Source organism: Perognathus longimembris, chromosome 7, assembly GCF_023159225.1.
Source record: "Perognathus longimembris pacificus isolate PPM17 chromosome 7, ASM2315922v1, whole genome shotgun sequence".
Classification (NCBI taxonomy): Eukaryota; Metazoa; Chordata; class Mammalia; order Rodentia; family Heteromyidae; genus Perognathus; species Perognathus longimembris.
Window position 1 is genome coordinate 32349826 of NC_063167.1, and position 22624 is coordinate 32372449.

A 22624-nucleotide genomic window follows, 5' to 3' on the forward strand; every position below is an offset into this window, starting at 1 on the left:
GATGAAGAAAGGAATGAACCAGTAAATAAAGCACAGTGTTGTAGAATCAGAAAGAAAAGGGAGAAAAACATGTGGTTTCTTTGGGGGAGGAGAGGGAAGGCCTCTAGTGGTTTTAATTTAAGAGGGGGAGGGAATCACTTCATTGCAAATTTCAGTCTGCTCCACTCCCAATGTTGGCAATTTACATCTCATTACAACAAATGCTTCAGATTGCTGTTTTGCTTTTAAAATTTTCTAAGGCATTGTTCTCCCTCAAACACATGTGACCAAATTAGCCACAATAATAAGCACTTGCGTTAAGAGACAACATTGTAAGATCTGGCAGAGATATTTTAGGTAACAAAGGAATTTTTTTTTTTCACTTTGTGGGTAGAGTAGGAACAAAAAAGAAAGGCCTTTTGATCCACTTGCATTCTGGTATTGACATACACTTGAGGTTTATTTTGGGGAAAATACACCTTCCAGGGAGAGAAACCTTTCAGCTGAGTATAGGGGAAGCTTTTAAAGAATATGAAAGGCAGAGCTTGTCTTTCCCTTCAATCATTCATGAGCCTGTTCAGCACAAAATCTCTGACTGCTCACCAAGACCTAAGCTCTCTAAGAGGCTCTGGGATTCAGGGAGAAATACAGTACCTGTATGTGCTACTTCTGGAGAAGTTCAGATTTGAACATGGAGGCCACTCTTACAAGATACACAAATGGCTGTAATCTGATACGTAGCAATGGAGAGAAAAACATCTTGGTTGCGTTAGGTCTTTTACCTCTTTAAAGTTTAGTGACTTCTCCCACAAAATGTGCATCATGTCACAGAGTCAGGTGCTTTATATTGGTTGGCAAAACAAAGCGATACTATTCTCTAATCTTGTTTTATATTAAGTTGACTAATGCAGTTCTTTCTGAAAGGCTTTCCAAAATGTTACTATTTCTGTGACTTCCAGGGGGGTTAGAAATCACTCTTCAAAGCACAAGTTTTTTGGCTATTAGGTCTGATTATATTTGAAAGAAAAGGTCACAATATATATGTATATATGCATATATATGTGTGTGTATATATGTGTATATATGCATATATGTGCATATATATATATAAGCCCTTCCACCTTTCTTTCCTTCCTTCCTTTCCCATGGTTTCTTTCCTTCCTTTTTTCCTACCTACCCTCCCTCCCTCCCTCCCTCCCTACTTCCTTTCCTTCTTTCCTCCCTTCCTTTTTTCGGCCTCATATTTGCTTGGCTTTGTTTTCTTGGCTAGGGCTCTACTACTTGAGCCACATCATCACTCTGGCTTTTTTCTGGTTATTTTGAAGATGGAGACTCTCAGACATTTTTGCTCAGACTGGCTTTGAACCTCAGCCTTCAGGATCTCATAGGATTATAGGTATGAGCCATTAGTGCTTAGGAGATTACGTGTGTGTGTGTGTGTGTGTGTGTGTGTATGTGTGTGCATGTGCGTGGGGGGTGTTGTGTGTGTGTATGTGTGCATGTGTGTGGGGGGGTGTTGTGTGGGTGTGTGTACATGTATATGTGTGCCATTACTGTGGCTTGAATTCAGGGTCTGGACACTGTCACTTAATTTTTTTCATTCAAGACTGGTACTTTACCACTTGAGCCACAGCTCTATTTCTGGCTTTTAATGGCTACTTGAAGATAAGAATCTCACAAACTTTCCTGTCTAGACTGGGTTTGAACTGTCATTCTTAGATCTCAGCTTCCTGAGTAGCTAGGATTGCAGGTGTGAGCCACTTGCACCTGGCTATGATAGATATTAAAAACGAATTGAATTCTAATTACTCCTTAAAGTTCATAGAGGTTTTCTATAACTATAAAATTCTAGTTTCTTTCTTTTTTTTTTTTTGCCAGTCCTGGGCCTTGGACTCAGGGCCTGAGCACTGTCCCTGGCTTCTTTTTGCTCAAGGCCAGCACTCTGCCACCTGAGCCACAGTGCCACTTCTGGCCATTTTCTATATATATGTTGCTGTGGAATCGAACCCAGATCTTCATGTATACAAGTCAAGCACTCTTGCCACTAGGCCATATTCCCAGCCAAAATTCTAGTTTCTTCATAAATGCAATGTGAACCAAATAAAAATTCTTAAGTGTAGACAGAACACCTACTGTGGCACAGTAGCATTCTAGATTTAGCAGAATAAAGATGATTTTGCTTTCTTGAAAGGAATTGGAACATAGGAACAGGAAGGTGACAATGAAGGTGATACAAGAGCATTAGGAAGAAATGAGGAAATAACCTAGAGTAGAGGAAGCAGATGGAAGTAGGGAGACTGACCTTGTAGACCTTATCATACCTCAAAGAATATCTAGACCATGTCCAGCTGCTATTGTATTTATGTATATCCTACTTAGCTCCTATGATGGCAGAGACATAGCTGGTCTCATTCCTTCAGTGAGAACCTACTATTTACCTACCAAGTGCCAGCCCTGGGTTAGGTGGTCTCGAGCGATTCATAGACCAGTAGCAGAAAGAGACAGCTGACAGATTGTTATGACTGCAAGGATCAGGATGAAGATATTGGAACAAAAGCAACTATACTGGAGACTAAGAAGCCTGCAGAAGCATGGTCACAAACCTGTGCTTGAGCTGGAGAATGGGCCAGGGCTTATTGGATGTGAAGTCTTAGGGTGGGGTAGCTATCTTCTACAGAGAAGCAAATGGCAGGGAATTCAGGACCCCTAACCAGTGACAATGTGAACCGTGTGACAGTCTGCACAGAAGGGTTGGGATGGGGGAGAGAGGGGGAGGGAAGGAGGGAGGGAGAGGAGGAGAGAAATCCCTGCTGGAAGGCACAGAAAGCTGAGCTCTTAATGGAGCTCTAATAAGTGAGTGGACTCTTGGGCTATGATCAGTGAAAGTGGCAGCTTTAGGTCCTTATCCCAGTGCTTTTTGTGAATGAAGGCTCAATGGAAACAGAAGTAATCCTAACTTAGTGGCCTCCACAGTACATCTGCTTCCTCGGGGTCTCTGAACTAGAGAGCAGCAGAGCAGGGGTGGACTTCAGAGAGCTGCAGAAGGGATTGTAGAAGCAGACCTAGATCCATCATCTGGGAGAAGGATGTCAACGTTTGCTACCTACTTCAAGGATTTGTAAATGTCTGTTGCTATGATCTGTTTAAAAGAACAAGTGACTGACACCTGCTGAATGTCTTCTTTATGAAATATCTTTAAAGTCTCTCTTTGTTTCTTCTTTAAAAAAAAATCTCTGTAGTGCTTTTGGTCTCATTTTTCACAAGTCTCTTTGCTTAATATGTCTCTGACTAGTACAGAAGTGCCAAGGAGAAGACAAGGTGGCCACTGCCTTGTTCACTGCTATGTCCTCAGCATCTAGACCCATGTCTCAGCACATCTCAGACACTCATTAAATATGTGTTGAGTGAGAGAAGTTAATCCACATAACAGTCCAGCAAAATGGGTCACATTATCTCTGTAGAGGCTCAACAATGTAAGGCAACTTGCCAAAAGTCACACAGTGACGAGTACTCAGCAAAGCTTTCTTCCTCCCACCCCATGTGCCACCTCAGCTAACCATACTTTGCAGAGATGCACGAACCTTCTACCTAAGGCTTACACAGTGGGACCCTGACCTTCCTAGAGGGTCTGTGAGGAACTCCACAGTTGAGAAGGGGTGAGGGCGTGGCTTCATCACAACTGATTTCACTATGGGAGCTCAGAGCCCATTTCCTGACCAGCTGCTGGCAGGCAAGTTTGGGTTGGTTCTCCACCTGTAGATGCCCTGGCAGCATCCAAAGGCAAAGTGTGCACCGAACAGCATGGGTTTGTCCTGCCAGAGAAGCAATATATCCAACACATGTGAAATTGCCTTTGTTCCTAGACTGGAAACAGCTGGGTTGCAGGGCTGTAATGGGAGTCAGTGGTATGGGCACCAGTGAGCACCAGAGGACAGGGTCTCTCTGAGGGTCATCAGAATGCAGCCACATGGCTAATGCCTCCCCATCAAATCAGTTCAGCATCTTAGCCTTGGCTGGTGTTTCCCTGAGGCCGTGAGCCTTCCAGAGTAGGGACTATAGAGAATTCATCTTGGCTAAATGGTTGTAGAATGATTTGTAGATCAAAGGGAAATAGAAACTTAGGGGCTGAGGACTATACCTGAGGTTGGTTATTCCAGTGTGTGTGTGTGTGTGTGTGGTTTTTTTTTGGGGGGGGGTAGGGCTCTGTGAACCACCTGCCCATGCTCACCTCTGCAGCCTCACCTCTCTCTCCTCACGTCTTCACTGTGCAGTTGAGCCACAAATTACTTTCAGTTCCCTGAAGAAGCCAGCCTCACTCACAAAACTCTAAATCTTTGCTCAGGCTCCTACTGTCGGAGATGGCATTTACTTCCTCATTAATAGCATAAATACAACTAAATTCCTAAATTTGTGGCCTTGTGAAGCCATCTCCAGCACCCTCACCCCAGCTATGGAGTCCTCTTCTCTATCCTCTCCCAACATGATGGGATCGGGGCAAAGTAAGACACACTGCTGTCCAATTGTTGAGAAGATTTCTATTTTTTATGACTGTGAGTTCTTAGCTATTTCACCCCCCTGTGCCCAGCAAAGGGCATGGGACCAGAGGAACATTTCCCTATGGTCAGAGTTGTCCTATAAGGGGGTAGGAATGCTGGAAAGCAGGAAGTAAGCTTTCAACTCCAAGGGGATTTTGCAGGATGTCAGGGGATCTGTTGGCAGGGAGGTTATAGAGGTCTTCTTGTCCTGAGCAGAAGGCTGGGCTAAGTGACTAAACTGTCATTGGGAATGACCTCCTCCCAAACTCAGTTCTCTGGTTCAGCAAGGGAGGGGTGTGGCCAGCCACTGGCCCTGTAATCCTACCTATTCAGGAGGCTGAGATCTGAGGATTGCAGTTCAAAGCCAGCCCAGGTAGGAAAGTCTGTGTGACGCTTATCCCCAATTAATCACCAGGAAACTGGAGGTAGCACTGTGGCTCAAGTGGTAGAGCACTAGCCTTGAGCTGAACTGCTAAGGAACAGTGCCCAGGCCCAGAGTTCAAGTCCCATGACTGACAAAAGCAGCAACAGTAGCAAAAAAAAAAATCCACCCTATATTTAGATTATATATGGCTCAGACATGTAAATTTTTCCTCTCTGAGCTTCACTTTTCCAACCTACAATGAGAGTTAAAGGTTAGAATGGGTTTTCTCTAGAGATAATTTCTATGAGAACTCTCGGAATTTTCTGGTTGGTATCATGCAGGTCATGAAGCCTAGAAAGGCAGAAACTATGAAGAAATAGTGGATGTTTCAATTAAGCAAAAAACACCTATCTGATGGTTCAAGGGTCTTATAGCCCACATGTACCTAAAGGAAATCTAATCGTGAGGCAGGCAGAAGAGGGGAGAAAGTCAAGTCTCAACCTGAAGCCTGTTTCTACCATTTCCTGGGTGTGCAGCCTCAGGCAAGTTATTAAATCTCTCTGAGCCTGTTTCTTCATCTGATGAGCCTATCTAGGACTGGGATGGTTTTATGTATCAAAAGCTCTGAGTGTCTGGCCCTCGGCAGATACTTAAAAAGGCCAGCCAGTTGTCTATAATGAACCCTTTCTCACTTGCATTTCCTAACTGTCAATTCTAGTAGAAAACAACCCTGTAACAAGGCAATATAGAAAGCTAATCACAGAAATTCCCCTGGATGTCCTAGTTATTTGAATAGTTTAACAAAGATGTGCCTTATCCCCATCTTCAATGTCCCTAGGAAAATAAGACTCTAGAGAAAAAGGCAAAGGGTCCTAAAATATTTGGAACTCTAAAAGTAACTTTTAAAATAATCTGGGACGAACTGTGACTAATTCTGATTTGGTAAACAGTGCATGAAAGTCCTTCAAAGTAGAATATAATCAGTCTCTTTCAGATAAACTTTCTAGTTCTCACTATTTACTTTCCTCTTGGCATTCACGTGGAGAGGACAGAATGCCCAGTAGGTTTTGGAATTAATCTAACTGAGTTAACAGGCAAATTGAGATCTCTGGCCCTCATCTGTACAATGGGGACATGAACACCTTACTAGAAATGTCTCCTTCCCATCCTCTTCAGCCCTCTCTCAGAGCCCAAGTTCTTTTAGTGTTCCTGCTCATTGAAGAGAATGAACTGGAGGCTGAAAGAAATGGAAAAAGACTGAGATAAACAGGCCTCAGAAGGAGGCAAAGAGGAAATTGAGCTATAACTGGTGATGCCTGGTAGACTAGATAGGGTCAAAAGGAATCGTCAAGAAATGGAGGTGGCTCAAATAGTACAATTCTTTAGAAAGACCAAGTCAAAGCCCAACAAAATAATTGCCAGGAAATGGGTACTTGCAAGAGGGGGTTGGGGGACAAGGGGAGATGGGGACATGAATGAAGGGGAGAAGGGGGGGATGCACTCAAGAAGTAATTGTATATACCACATAATTAAGAAAAACAAGGGAAAAGGTAGACCAAGGGAGATATAAATGTTGAAGGGATGACACATATCAAGGTGCCTTATATATAAAAACTGCGGGTAAGTGAGAGAATTCTGGGCTGGGAAGGATGTTAAAAGGGGTGCCATTGATCAAGATACACTGTATTCATAAATTCTTTTGTTGAAATAGCAACTCCTTTGTACAACTATTTAAACATAATAAAATATTTTTTAAAGGATTGAGGGTGGAAAAGTAGAAAACTGAGAGAGAGAAAACTCTAAAAACCACAGACACAATCATAAACTAGGCTACTCTAATATGACTTCTGAGGACTTACAAGATGAAGTAGAAAAATCTCTAGGAGTCCTTAGGGGTTAAGCAAAGATCTTAAGATGAGCCAGAAAATCACATGTGTATATGTCAAGCATTGTAGATACATCCACAAGTAACCCTCCATAGCACCATGGGACATACTGAGCAGATGGGCCCGTGTCTAGACAGCCATGCTTACTCCATGTGCTGATTTACCCCATTTCAAAATGGTAGAACTATAGTGGTTGGTACCATCGTCCACTCTGCTTACAGATAAAGGAAACTAAGACATTTGAAGCAAAGATAGTTGTCCAAGGTAACTAAATTAGAACATGAAAAGGCAAAAGTGCAAAATCCCAGTATTTCTGACCTCTGGGTCGGTGCCGACTCTCCTGCCTAATGTAGTAGGCTTTGAGATACCTTGTTTACAGAGAAGAAAACACACGGAAAATGGAGATAAATCATTGTGTTAAAACTACACAGGTGGAGCTGGGGATATGGCCTAGTGGCAAGAGTGCTTGTCTCCTCTACATGAAACCCTGGTTTCAATTCCCCAGCACCACATATACAGAAAACAGCCAGAAGTGGTGCTGTGGCTCAAGTGGCGGAGTGCTAGCCTTGAGCAAAAAGAAGCCAGGGACAGTGCTCAGGCCCTGAGTCCAAGGCCCAGGTCTGGCAAAAAAACAACAACAACAACAAAAAAAAAAAAAACAACAACAACAACAAAAAAAACTACACAGGTAATGAATTAATAGAGTTGAGATTCAAACCCAAATAATATTCATTGCCAAAGACCAGATTGCTTCCAGCACAGACAGAAATCAACAGGCAGCATTTGGCTGACATTAGCTGTCTTTTCTAAGGCGCCATCAGAGACCTGGGTTTAAAGAAGCCAGCTTGGACCACAAAGGATTTTAAAAGATCAAAGCTGGTATTTTAACAGACCTTGGACAGAACACAGGCATAAAAGCAGAGGGTTACAGGGGTGTTAACAATCTGGCTCTGAAGAGCCAGGACAGATATACAGGCCGTAACAGCTTTCTCCATCAAACATTTCAAACAGCTTATGATCTAGCCAACAGGGGCATTATCTCTTCTTTTTCACACTGTCTTCTCTCAAATGGTGATAATAATCCCTACCTGGCCTTGCAATGAGGCTGCTGAAATAGTCCAATGAGATAAAAATGTCAAGGTGCTTTGCAACCTATCAAATACCAAGCACATGCAAATTACTGTTATTATTCTTATTATCTATGCTTCTTCTGATCAGAATTCATCATTTCTGCCTACATTCCTTGACAAAGTACATACAACATCTACAATCACCTGCCTCCCTCTGGAAATCCCAGTGCTGATTTTCTTCTGCCTGGTATCAAGCTGTGTCCAGGCTTATGCCTCCATTAGACCTGGGTGCATCCTGAAGGCAAGGATTATGCCTACTCCTCTCCAATCCTCACAGAGCTTCTTAGAGCCTTACTTGAAATTATGTTATCTGACTTTCCACAAAATGAATGACACTAGCTAAAGGGTATTTGGTATTCAAAAAAAAACCAAAAAACCAAAAAACAACCAACAACAAAGATGAGGATGATTCCTAAGCTTTGGTCTGTGCTTGCTAAGCACTGGGAACATGGTAGCTGAGAAAAGAGTCAGACCCTGGCTTACTCCACTCTTACAGGTAGAAGCTTGCCCTTCCTGCTGGATCTGTACTAGTTCCCTTGCTTCCCTTACTCTCCTAGTTAAGAACACTCTAATCCTCTAGCTTGTGAATATTTTTTTTAAAAAAGGATTCTTTCTTACTTATTTCTACATTCTAGTATCTAACCCTATGTTGGTGTGCCAAGAAAAGAGAATGAAGAAAAGAGAATGAATGAAAATATGAATATAAAAATAAGTCTGCAACTTGTAAATTAGAATATCACCATGCTTTTGGCATCGCTGTCATTTGCCTCCCCCTCTTTTTTGTGCCAGTACTGGGGCTTGAACTAAGGGTCTAGGCTCTGTCCCTTAACTTTTTTCCACTCAAGGCTGGTGCTCTACCACTTGAGCCACAGATCCACTTACAGTTTTTGGTGATTAATTGGAGATAACAGTCTCATGGACTTTCTTGTCTGGGCTAGCTTTGAACTGTGATCTTCAGATCCCAGCCTCCTGAATAGCTAAAATTATAGGCATGAGCCACTGGTACCCAGCTGGCATTTGTTTCTTTAGGGGAAAAGTGGGCAGAAAGGGAAGAAAAGGAAGAGGACTGGTATTTATTAAACATTTATACTATGCTAGTCATAAGGCTAAATTCTACTTGTATTTTTCCATTGGATTTTGACACTGTCCCAAGTGCTAAGCATGAGTTTCTGTCCAATCACAAAGGGCTCTTTCCAAAGCTGAGATCATCAAAAAGGAAGCTTCTGTCTTACAAAGATATGAGTTTTTGAAGGGCTGTGGAGTTACCCCTCATTGGTGAAAAGCCTAAGGGCTAAATAAAGACCGCCGTGTGGGGTGGAGGTTTGAGAGAAACTCGGTCAGTTGGGAGAACCTGTGGAAAGAGCCAACGATACTTTCTGGGCTTGTCTTTTCACTAGCAGAATGAATGAAAAGCCATGGCCCTCTCTAGGTTCTTTCACAGCTCCAGGACTTCATGTTGTAGCGAATCTTTCCTGATAAATATATCTTCTAACATTAGGAGAGATAACTTTTGAAAGGATGAGTATAAATGCACATATGAAGATGTAAACCACCCAGGAATGCTTCTCTGTACTCCCCTTCTTCGGTGTATCCATTTCAACTCTTGGCAGCTGCAGGTCCTGCCCCCTCTGTCCCTGGGCTTTTCTTCCAGCCTCTTCTCATCTATCACCTGCAGGAAGGAGCCCACTGCTCTAGTCAGCAAAGATTCTTCAATGCTAGAGTTCCATTAACCACTGAGCATGTCCTGATCTGGTTTCAGAATCTACTTGTCAATGATCTAGAACCCAAGTTGAACAAAGGACCTAGAGTTTGGCCCCTTAGTAAAAAAGTAAGTGAGGCCTCTAAGCTGAGCGGTCAAGCCAAGCTGGAGGGGGGAAGCATAGCAAGCCAAGACCTCAAATCAAGACCAAGCTAGACTGTGTGCCATGGATGGCATGTAGAGTCAGGAGTTTCTTACTTTTTGGCTGTTTTCTAGTGGTGTTGATGGATCAGAAGCTATTACCCTAGTATCATGTCACAGCCTCTCCAAGAGACAGTGCCATCTGAGACTGCTAGTCCTTTTCCTGCTTCTTTTGCTTATTTTTTTTGTTTTATTTTTGTGCCAGTACTGAGGGGGGTTTTAAACTCAGGGCCTCGCCTTCTCCCTAGCTTATTTGCTCAAGGCTGGTACTCTTCCACTCAAGCTACACTCCCACTTTCAATTTTTTTGCTGGTGAGTTGGCAGTAGCAGTCCCTTAGATTTGTCTACCTGGGCTGCCTCCAAACCAAGATCCTCAGATCTCAGACTCCTCAGTAGCTAGGATTACAGGCATGAGCCACTGGCACCTGGCTACCCCATATTTTAATCACATATTTCTAAGTTCACCTCATTTCTACCTTTTGTCTGTTTTCAATGCCTTTATTTTATATTTTTCTATTGCCCTAAATTTCGGGCTTAGAAGGTATTTAGCAAAGGTTGGTTGAGAGAAGCAATAAACTAATATATAATACATATATATAATACATATATATTATATATGTATACACATACACATACATATCTCCCTAATGTTCTATTGTCAAAGAAGATGCTGAGGGGCAGAGAAGTCAGTGAACCCAAGGACATTTATTGGTTCGGGGGACTAGCCAAACCAGACATTACCTTAGCTTATCTAGCAGTAATTGAGCACCAACAGAGCTAAGCACCACTAAGTTGCATGCTTAGCAAAACTATAGATGAGAGCACCAAGGATCAGGGCAGACTGGCTACCTGGGCTGCTCCTCCTCCTCCCATGCTTACTCCTTCTGGCTTTAGTCCAGATACCTTTTCCTTTAGGAGGCTTTTCTTCCCTGATGTCCAAACATGGTAGATATCCTCCCTCTGCTTTCCTATAACTTTCTATATTTTGTCCCATGAGGCATTTATTTATGCACTAGGCTGTCTTCGGTTGTTTCACTATCTGTCTCCTCCACCAGTCTCTGAGCTCTTCCAGGGCAAAGGGCAAAGGCTATATTCCAAATCTACTGAACCCTCACTTAGCACTGGGCAAAATGCCTAGTCCACAGCAGGAGACAGTAAGTATTTGTGATAGTATAAAGGGAAGGGGAAGGAAGAAACAAAGGCTTCTAAAGCCACGGTGTTAGAGTAGGGGAACTGGGATTTTAATGCAGGGCTGCTTGGTTCCAAAGGTGACTCTTTCCATTAAAATATACAACCCCCTCTCTTATACACTTTTATCATGAAGACTCTTGTGGGTTTGTCTTAGAACTTGACATATTGCCATTCCCCAATCAATATGACTTAAATTGATAGACTTTAGGATTTCACAGGTCAGAGACAATAAGTCGATGATTTCTAGGATGGTTACTGCCTACAGAGCACAAGCTTCTGCAACCTGGTGGGTGCTCCATACATGCCTGTGGGTTGAGTCCATCACACTGTGAAGACAACCATGTCACCAATGAGAAAAGAGCTAGCCACTGGCCCTATGATGGCTTTTGAGGCCTGTGAGATGGAAAAGCCTAGAAAGGTCAAGGACCTATGGCTTGGTTCTATGGCTATGACCAAGTTCGTCTCAAGATGAAAAGAGGAGGGCATTGATAAAATGCAGTGTCTTATTTTGTAAGAACAGAGTGGTTTCTGGAGTTTCCACAGCTCTGAACATGCAAAGCAGGTAGCTTTGAAGTGATGGTGTGGAGAGGTTCCACTGGGAGTGGGCTCCCCCCACACCCCCCACCAAGGAATTTTTTAAAAGTCACACATGCTCAGAACAGTGAAAATGAAAATTAGTCATTTGAAGATTAGGAACATTTTTTTTCTTCCTGAAAATTTCTGATGTCTTCTCATTCTCCGCCCCCCACTCCAACACCCAATGTAGCTTTAATTTTTTTTTACAGTTATGGTTCTTCTTTGAAGGTTTATCTCAATAGAGAACTTCGATAACTTTTGAAGCTACGAATCCCTTGTGAACCCAGACAGACTATATGATTCAGGGCAATGGGCCAGGCAAGGTGGAGGAGTGGGAAAATTACCAGGCCATGCATCAGGTGACATGTAAAATGGATGGCTGCCTCACTTCTGCAGTGACTCTGGTATGTCTCACTCTAATGTCTCCTCTTCCCAAAGCAGGCCAGAAAACACCTCTTCCCTGGTTCCTTGATCTACTGAGATTCTACCTAAGGGACATAGTTTAAGAAGCAAACAGCTCTTGCAAATATGAAAGGCAGAATTATTATCTAAACAAACCAAAGAGGAATAGAACTTTGCACATAAATATATTATCTACATTAACAGAAATCTTTTTTTTTTTTTCAGTAGTACTGGAATTGCACTTAGGGACTTGTAGTAGCTAGGCTGGCATTCTATTATTGAGTAGTACTTCACCCCTGCTTTCTGCTCTTTATTTTTAGGACAAGGTCTCACATTTGACTTGGGAATATTCCTGAACTGTTCTACTTTTAGACTTCTTATAATGGCCAGTATCTAGATGCATGCCACTGCTTCTAGCTTCCCTCTTTTAGAATCTGTGTATCTTTCTAAGCAGTCCTAGAACCACAATCCTCCTATTCTCTTAAAAGAAGTACTTCATTGAAGTTTTGGAGGAAGAACCTGTGTTCTAGTTTATTCTCCTTTTCAAGTAAAGCACTCTGACCCAGGGTTAATTATTGTCCTGGAAAGCCAGCCAGGCTGTGAACTTGTGGGAGGTGATCTCTTCAATGCCGGTTGGCTTCTGCCTTTCACAAGACATGGTAATTATGTTGTTCTTCAGGAGCTTTTGTGACTAGGTTGTTTCCCTCTCACTCCCACTTCTAAACTACTTTGGCTGAGAAAACCTCAAAGTCTAGTTAGTTAAAAATCAGGTTGGGAAACTTACAAAAGCTTTTTAAATTCTTCTGTGAGCAAACCAAGGAAATTTGATCTCTTTACTATAGTCTCCCAGAGTCATGTGCCTCCTAGCTCACAAATTTTCATTTATTTATTTGTTTATTTGTATTTACTGATTTACTTACATACTAACTTTTGTAGTCCTAAGTGAGCCTTGCTTCACAGGTGTTAGGTGAGCTCTCTTCCATTGTGTCCCCGTATTCCTCCCTCCGCATCTGGAAGGTTTTTGGAGGGGAAAGGGGCAACACTAAGCTTTGAACTCGAGGTCTCATGTTTGCTAGATTGGTGCTTTACCACTTAAGCCTCAATCCCAGTTGCCCAAACGCTTTTTGAATGTTTCCCATTTCTTCCCAACTGGGAAATCCCAACTTCCCAGACTGGTAGTTTTCAGGGCCTTCCATCATCTGCCCTCATCACTCACTTCAAAATGTTATCAGCCTGCTCCAGGTATCTCTCCATACTCCTAATGCTGCCCTTGCCCTTACCCTCTGCTTTGGGAAGAGGAAAACTGCCCAGCTTTCAAAGTCCTGCTCCTTCCTAACACTTGCTTCATGTCCTCGGTGACACACAGAACCGTCCACACTCTGATCCCTTAACCGTTTTAACAGCATACATCAAGTGGCATTTCTCATTTTCTGGCTTACAGTGACTCACATTTTCAGGGCTATGTCAAAGTCCTCTTTATTGACCTGAGATCTCTTTGGAGAGGAACCCTAAACTCCCCAGGTATTGAGCCTTGCTGAATGAATGCAAAGATGAGCAGAAATGAATATCTGACCTCTGGGTGGGGTTTCCCAAGGAGCCCACTGCCATGTGCCCAGTGCTTCATTTAGAATCCCCCCAAGGGGAGAGCAGCTCTTCTTTGGGGTGGGGGGAGGGCACTGCTGAGCTGTCTCCTCCCTTCCCTGGGCTCCAGGGCACTGGCTTGCCTCTTGCTCAGCCCTCTCAGAGGGGGAGCTCCATGGAGCATGGCCAGCCCTATGGGTGGGAAGGCTGGTGGCCTGAGTGGGGGCACTCACCGCTGCCAAGCCTCAGGAGCAGCACATCCTGGAGCCTCCGATTGAGGTCGCGGAGCTCCTTCATCTCAGACACGAGTGCCCCGTATTCCTTGAGCTTCTTGGCCTGCTGCACCAGCTGCCTCCGAGTCCGCTCCAGCTCCTGCTGGAGGTGTCGCATCTCCTCCTGCTGCTGCTGGTAGTTGCGTAACAGCTCCTCATAGAGAGCCCGGGGCACCACAGCGTCCTCCAGACTGTCCATGTCCTCGGTGCCCGGCGAGGCCTCCACGAAGGCCTCTTCAGGACAACTGTTGTGGCCCAGGCTCAGGCCGTTCTGCTTCTCTAGCCGGGCCACCACTGCCTCGATGCTCTTGTGCGCCACGTCGCTCGGCTTCCGCCCTTCGGGTCTCTGTGTAGGACAACGAGAATCAGTTCAGGCAAGGGCAGCTGGGACTTTCTCGGTCTGCAGCTCAATACTTCCCCAGACAATCCTAGAATCACAGAACCACAGAACATGAGTGCTTGGAGAAACCTGCACAGACACTTAGCAAAAGCCCCGTGGACCGTGACCCACCCTTCCAAATTCCCCAGTCCCCCACCCCCAAAACTCCTGGACAGCCACCAGTGTGTAAGGCGGGGAGAGGGGGTCCCAATATGTAGTTGTTGAAAATATGGATTCAATTGGAAACTTCAGTGAATGCTACTGGAAGGTATTTTCAGTTTGAAAGGTACTTTTACAGGTCAAGAAACTGACATGTGGGAGGAGAGGGCCCTATTTGGGAGCATGGAGGTGAGTTGCATAAACCACAAAGCCAAATTAGAAACTCAAAGCCAACACCTAGCACATGGCTCCTACCCCACAGCCAACCTCTCCCTCAGCAAGACATATATATACAGGGAAAATTCATTTAGAAGAGAATTAACACAGGGGTTACAGCTTTGAGGGTCTGAGGAAATTCCATCTCAAGTACACAAAGCTGCCATTGAAGGTAGTGTGAGTTTCAGGACAACCAAATTATTCACCCGGGGATGGAGGGCTAGGAGTTGTGCTGAGGGCACTAAGGAAAGGTGGACTCAAGATTCTGTACATTTATGTCAAGTCAAGCCTAACTTGATTGCTTAACTAAACTGCGGACTTTAAAGGAAAACAAAACAACTTATAATTCTAAGATTAAGTAAGGTAACAATCTCCTATGTTATTTTATCTGCTGGGATAGTCTTCTAGTGTAGATGGATGTATCAGCTGAAATTGTGATGACCTCCAAGAAATCTGTCTGTATCACTATACTACAAGAGCCCCGAGCACACTGGACACATCTCCATGACCCGAAGGGCTAGTACTGGGCCAGGTCCTAGGCAGGAGTGCAACAAATGCTGTGTATTAAATTCAAATGTAGCTTTTGAACCTATGCATTCTAAACATCCTTGACCTTGTGTCTCAAATCAGATCAGAGTCAAGGTAGAAGTCATCCATCTTTTTCTTCCTTTTTCCTCCTTCTGGGATATCCATTGCATATACATACACAAACGAGCTAACACACTAGACGATATTTCCAGCAAGTTTCCAAAGTAGAGGCTGGAGGAGACCAATTGGGGCAGACAGCAAGGAAATGCAACCTTGTGCAAAAATTTTCTCTAACCCAGGGGCCTGCAAATGATCTCTGTGTACCTTGCTTTTATCCCTTCCTAATGAGTCTACCCTTGCAATTTGGGAGAATCTGATGGTGACTAAAGGGCTTCCCAAGATGAACAGCTGTTGAACCATTATTCATGGGACTCAGTGGAAACCTCTCCAGAGCTGTGAGCCAGTGACAAGCACAGCATTCTAAGCCCCTAGCAGTGATGATATGACACAGACTGCAAACAGGACTATGCATGATGGTGCAACATACATGAGGGCTTCCAGCAAGGTGAATACACACTTGCCTTCCCCAAACCTCCTCCACCCTTAAAAAAAAAAAATCATGGCCAATGACACCAGGGGACATTTATATGTAGCAGGAGGCAAGGCTGGAATTCCTCAGCTTTGGGAAATATGAAAACTCCCCTACATACATCCAAGAAAAGCAAAGGTTTTTGTTACCTTGATGTGTCTAAGCTGTAAGTCTTCTTCCCCGTAATCTTTAACCTCCCCATCTTCTTCTATGTGACTGAGAGAAAGTTTGGGGATTTTTATTTTCTTCTGCATCACACTGTTTTCAAGGTCAGATTTGTCTTCTAAAATACATATCAAGAGAACAGAGTTGATTATGGGTCAAACTGCTCAGTAAGCCCCAAACCTAAGTTCTAGGAAATGACGGAGGCCAAACCAGTTAAAAAGGAAATGCAAATAAACCCAAGTCCTGTTCTGTCACACATGCAGGGATTCCCAGCAACAGCACAGTCTACAGCTAAGATCAAGGATGTGTGCTAAAAGCATGGCTGTGTGAGGGCTTGAGATAGCATCTGATGAATCTGCTTAGGGTTTTCTTGAGTCTATCTTAAAGGGGAGCTTTTTATGGATTTCCAGAATCTTAAAACTTGAATGGCCCCTAGACTTGCCATCTGGTCTGAGGTTAACTGGGACATGAATCTTTCAACAACAAAGGCATTCTCTAAGCCAACAATATTCCCCGGATAACGCGATAGGTTTCTGGGAGCTAAGGTACCAGGTACAAGGATGAGAGCTCTTCTGGAGGTAAGATCGAAATTGGAAGGGCATGGAATTCTCCAACAGCCGAATGCAAGATAAACTGAAGGAAGGCAGCTACAAGCAGACTAATGAATAATGTTTATTGCTTTCTTGGTAGTATCAAATCTCAGAATGATCAAGTTGGATGGACCTCAGTGAGAAAAGGATCCAACTCTCTTATCTCACAGAGGAGGAAAATGAAATCCTAGAGCATAGGAGGGGCTTGCGCAAGGTGTGAATCTGAGCAAGATCCAGGAATGGCAAACAGGCCTTTGGTACACAGCCTACTGCTTCTGTGTGCTCACAACATACACTAAAGTGTGCTAAAACTGCAAAGTGCTATGCAAACACAAGGGGACATTATGTTCCCTCACTTTCTCATTGTTTAAGCTCAACCGCAGAGAACTTAAGGATTTTATTTTGCTTCTGCACAGACTTAAAAATATACTTCCCAGATGTCTCACTAGACATGTCAGAGGTAAAAGTTCAAATGAGCAGGCTCTAGAGGGAGAAATGTGAACACACTCTGAACCTGGCCCCTTACGGTAATATACTTTGTGTTCTGAGATTGAAATGAGACTTTGGGAATTTCCATTCCTTATACGGCTGTTTCTTATATGAAAATTCCCACTATATATTTTCCATGCATTCTCTAGCATGCTGGCCAATGTATATTGTGGCATGTGGCTAAAACTGGTTAAACCCAGTCTCCAAGAATTTTTTTTAATTTGGGGATATAAATGTATGTTTGAGGGGCTGGGGATATGGCCTAGTGGCAAGAGTGCTTGCCTCGAATACATGAAGCCCAGGGTTCAATTCCCCAGCACTGCATATACAGAAAATGGCCAGAAGTGGCACTGTGGCTCAAGTGGCAGAGTGCTAGCCTTGAGCAAAAAGAAGCCAGGGACAGTGCTCAGGCCCTGAGTCCAAGGGCCAGCACTGGCAAAAAAAAAAAAAAAAAAAAGAATGTATGTTTGTGTGTGTGTGTGTGTGTGTGTGTGTGTGTGTGTGTGCGTGCATGCATGCAAACTCATGTTAAACATGCTCTTACATCTCTTCCAGGCTAGGACTTCTCCTCACAGCTTGCTAGTAAAGCTGAAAAGGAAAGCTTATGCATCAATGACTATACTAGAATGTATTAAAATGCGAAGTCTTTCCAGCTAAAGGTTGGAGACTCCGGTATCAAAAAGACCAGAGTATGACCTTTGGCTCTTCCATGACAGGGAGAGCAGAAGGGAAGAAGGTAGCCTCATCTTGGGGTGCCCAGGAGTCTCCTCTGCAGCAGGAGTTCTGAGGATGAGTGAGTCATACTATTCACTAAACTATGCCCAGCACACTGGGCACTCAGTGAATGGCACGTGCTCAGTATTATCAATATTCTGGAATTATTTTATTCCTAAAGTATAAGGTAGACCAAAATTTAATTTAAAATTGGAATAACTTAAACAGGGTATGGAGTATAAAAGAAATGCCCAAGAAAAAAGAAATGGTCTGGATTAACAGCCCCCCACTGATGAAGAGGCCTTCCCCATTGGCCAGAGGCGAATTCCTTGGGTTCTGCTTCCACAAGAATGACTTGTTCTTGTTTTCTTTCTGCCTGTAAAACACATCAAGTGGGTTAGGTATGAACAAAGTGGAGACCTGGGTATTTCTAAAAGAATAATCGCTTCACGCCTACAAATCACTGTTGACTATAAGATAAAAAGCTGCCAAATTGTAAAGTCTACAGAAAGTGCTTCAGATCGATTTATCCTAGGATAGAGTGTGTGCACACATGTGGAGAGAGAGGGAGAAGAATGGAGGGGGAAGAAGGGAGGAAGGAAAAAAATGGAGGGAGGGAAGGAGGGAGGGAGAAAGACAGGCAGGCAGGCAGGCAGGCAGGCAGAGAGACCAAGACTGATGATGAGAGAGTGCTGGTAGGATTTCTGATGTGTTTTGAGGTCAAAGCTCCTTAGTCAATCTTCAGTTTGACAAGCTCAAGGGCAAAGGTAGAAATGGCAAGTTATGCTTTGCATCCCTGGACTGATTGTCTAGTTTGGCTCATGTTGGCATGAAATCTGTGGAGATGGAGGGCAAAGGTAAGTTCTATTTCAGTGGAGAAGTATCTTCAGATGATCTCCTTCAAAAGGCAGATGACACAATGAGGTTTCATAGGGGAAGTTCTGTACCTCTACCTCTGCAGCAATTAGACTCAGAGATATAGGAGAAGCAGAAGAGACAGCTCCAATCCTGATGAACTCACCACTACACAGGGTCTCAGAGGTCAGGGTCATAATAGGAGCATAGAAATGAGAACCATAATTGTATAGCCCAGGCCCCGAGCTTCCTTCCTATGTTTCAGCCTAGGAATTTACACTCTTCAAAGTTGATGCTGGGACCTGGAGAAACAGACACATGAACATTCAAATTGGGGTACACGAATAAAAACAACAACAAAATAAACCCCATGAACTGATAATTAACCCAAGATTATCAGTACTGATCTGGATCTGGAGGAGGAGCTGCTGGATGATTTCAGGAGCAAAAGCCATCACTTCAGAGTTTTCAGTTAACAATTCACTTCAGTGGAACCACTGAAGGTTTAGAGAGGAAAGGGCATTTTATTCAGCCCCTCTACTTGCTGAACAATCTTGGGTAAGATATTTTACTCCTCTATTTTCTTATCTGTGACTTGAAGTAAATAATTGCTACTCACATTACCCAGAATGCTATGAAGATGATCGATTGTGTATGTGAAGAACTTGATCAGAGTGAAATGTTGGTGCACATTAGAGGACAACCATTTAAATATAGTGAGAATGTGGACCACACAAGAGTGGGGAAATATTCTGATCCATAAAAGATGGATAGTTATATACAGGCAGGAAGAAAGATGAGATGGTTGGGACTAGAGAATAAGTACCCTTGACTGCCAAGGTAAGAAGAGCAGAGGTTAGGTGTTTCCCTGTAGAAAGAACTAGGAGTCAGACAACCTGGATTCCACATCCAGTTCTGCTGCTCTGTAGCGGTGAGAAGTTTGTCAAGCTTCTGTCTCCTTGCATATCACTTTTCTCCTTCTGTAGAAATGGAAATATAACACTAATCTCAGGTGAGCATCAAGACAGCTCGGTAAATGTGCTTTGAAAACAATGGAGCCTTGCGCAGACAAAACAACAGCAGTGAACGATAAGAGTTCAGCAGGTATTTCTTGCTTGCTTCTTGAGGTAGAGAAACCAGGCTTCCTCACTGCCTGGTTTGGATTGGCTGACTCCACCGAGTCCATTATTTACTGGATGACAGGTGATGATAGCCATACACAGGCTCCATGCTTTTCCATCTCCGCCTTCCTGTCATCCATACTGTACATGTCTTCTTTATTATCTATTATCTTACTACACTACAACTATCTGCTTAGATGCTTAGCTTCCACAGGAGTGTAAGTAATCTCACATGAAGCCATGCTATTGGATCTAGCCAAAATAAGCATGCAAAAAGATGTTCAATATCATTAGTTAATAAGGAAATGAGGATCCAAACTAAGTGGGATACCCTTTTACATTCAGGACAGTTATAATAGAAAAAAAAATGGGGTGAGAGGAGGAAACAACAAGGACTGGAAGCCTTCTTCACTCCTGGTAGAAATGTAAAATGAGGCAGGCATTATGGAAAATAGTTTGGCAAAGGCTCAAAAATTCCCAGGTGAATAGTCAATGAAAGTGAAAACATACAGTGACAGAAAATTTTGTAGATGAATGTTTTTGGTATTATTATTCAAAATAGCCAAAAGTAGAAATTACTCTAATGGTGATCAACTTATAAATGTATAAACCAAGTGTGGCATATATATGTATATATATATATATATGTGTGTGTGTGTCATAAAAAGAAATGACACTAATTCATGCCATGATATGGATGAATCTTGAAAACACTGTACTAAGTCAAGCACCATTTGCATGTATACTTCAGAATAGGCCAATTCATATCGCTGGAAAGTACACTGCGCACTGCTAAGGGCAGAGGAAGGGGAAGTGACTACTTAGTGGGTAAAAGGGATTTCTCTTTGGATTATGAACGTGTTTTGGAACTAGATAGTGGCAATGGTTGCAGACATTACAAATATAATAAGATATATTGAATTATAAAAGCTTTTAAATGATTAAAATGTATTATATTCTATATTATTCTATTCTATTCTATATTCTATGTATTATATTCTATATTAAAACATTTTAATTTAAAAGTAGGATACTATGTATGGAATCTCTTCTACCCCTAAGATACCACTATCAAGCTTTTTAGGTATCTTACTACACCTCACAACAACCCTGAGATAATAGGGTTAATGTTAATAATCCTGCCGGTGTTATTAGTCTGGTGCTTTTTCCAAAAAGATGAAATGACTCTCAAAGAAATAAAACTCCCTTCCTAAAGTCACCTAACAGGAAAGAGGCAGAGGCAGGATTTGATGTAAATCTTTGCCTCTCAGCTAAGCGGCACCCCCTCCCAACACTTGCCTGGAACATGGTAGAGCCAGGATGACTCATTTATAGCTGAATAAATGGGTGAATGAAGACTTTAAAGACATTCACATTCTCCAGCTCAGAACCAGTCAACTCCCACTTTCCTGCCAGACACTGCCTTCAAGGAGTCTCAGGAAAGCTGCAATCATCACCAGGCACATCAGAAACAGGTGGCAGCCAGGCCTGAAGGCTTGTTCATATTCCCTGAAAAGGTAGGCTGAGCACAAACCTTAGGGCTAACAGGAATGAGTTCAAGAAAGGGAGGCAGACAGTACCTTCAACCACAGGCTGCCTGACCTGGGCTCTGGCTGTCTTGATGATTGGCTAAGAGGATATGAAAACTCCCTGGAGAGTTAGCTCTCTCCTGGCTCTAACCTAGTGCTCTCCAGGCTCCTCCCTGGCCTCATGTTCCTGGGATGAGGGTTCTGGACACTTCATCACTCTTCCCTTCCTGGAGGCAGTGAATATTTCCTGAGCCCATTTTGATCTGAGTACTATGCTAAGTGATCCCTGGGTTTTGGGTCCTTACAATCCAGAATGTGCCAAGAATCCTAACCAGAATGTACAATCTGACTTCCTGACAGATACTGACTCGCATACAGCAAACATCTGGTCTATAAGCCTTCCTCATGCTGCTCCTAAGTATCTATATCTAATCCACAGAAAATTACTCAACACTCAAGTCCTCACCAAAAGTGGAAGAAATGGCTGGAAGAGGGAAGCTTAGTATCTTACTAAAACAGCCCAGGCTTTTGCATCAGGGGGCCCTAGAGTGGAATTGTAGCTTTGCTGCATATTACTTTAGGCAAACTGTTTAGCCTGGACCAGTCTCAGATTCATTATCAGTGAAATAGAAATGAAATATTTTCCAAAGAGACAGTGCATGCAATGTGCCAAGCATCCTGCCTTTCTTATGTCGTAGGAGCTGGTTAGGCTGCATCACCCTTTTGGGTGATGTGTTTGGTTTTTGTCCCATGGTTAAGCAAGCCACTTATAGGTATCTGACATAGATTGAGACATGATGAAAGAGATGTTTTAGGAAGATTCATGTGGCAGTGACAAGCAAGATGGATGGGGCATGAGGAGGAGACTCAACATAGGGTGACAAGAAGCTATAACTCTTGACCAGTTACATTAATGAAGGTGAATGGTGGTGTGGATGATATAAGACAGCAAATATTTCTCGTGGCATTTTAATGTGCCTTTGGAATATGTTTCTGGCTTTGACTTCTAGAAAACCACAGAGCAAACCTGCAGTTGACTATGAAGGATAGCAAAAGCTCTCTGGTCAACCTGCAATTGCTGTGCAATTGTTCCAACCTTAAAGCCAGATAATTGCTTTTAGTAGATATAGAAATATGTTGTCTCTGAATGGACACCTTCACTATCTTGATTTTCTGTTTCTGCAGTCTCCAGGACAAGGAAAGCCATTAAGGACTTGAGAATCACATCCCTCCCCTCTCTTTTTTAGCTACTATGACATCAGCTGACTGATTTATTCCTTCAACAAATCCCAGGCAAGCACAAATGATGTGCCAAGCTCTGTGCCAAATTACAAACAATACAGCATTTAATCACCATATTACATCTACTGAAGTGGGAACTGAGGCTTAATAAAGCAGTGAGGTGGTTTTGCTAACACATAAATAGCAGAGCCAGAATTTCAGATCAAGTCTGCTTAACACTACAACTCTGTTC

At 43.1% G+C, this 22624-nt stretch overlaps 2 protein-coding genes across 2 annotated transcripts in view; both read right to left on the minus strand.

Moving 5' to 3' along the window:
- Agbl4 (AGBL carboxypeptidase 4) overlaps nt 1–22624 on the minus strand; it is a 1006503-nt gene that overhangs the window by 208994 nt on the left and 774885 nt on the right. The gene's annotated exons all lie outside the window — the stretch shown is intronic.
- Bend5 (BEN domain containing 5) overlaps nt 1–22624 on the minus strand; it is a 50754-nt gene that overhangs the window by 18499 nt on the left and 9631 nt on the right. Inside the window, exons 2-3 of the mRNA XM_048351275.1 lie at nt 15837–15970; nt 13778–14162 (exon numbers count right to left, since the gene is read on the minus strand). Of these exons, the coding sequence (XP_048207232.1) occupies nt 13778–14162; nt 15837–15970 (519 nt within the window). The remainder of the gene's footprint in view (nt 1–13777; nt 14163–15836; nt 15971–22624) is intronic.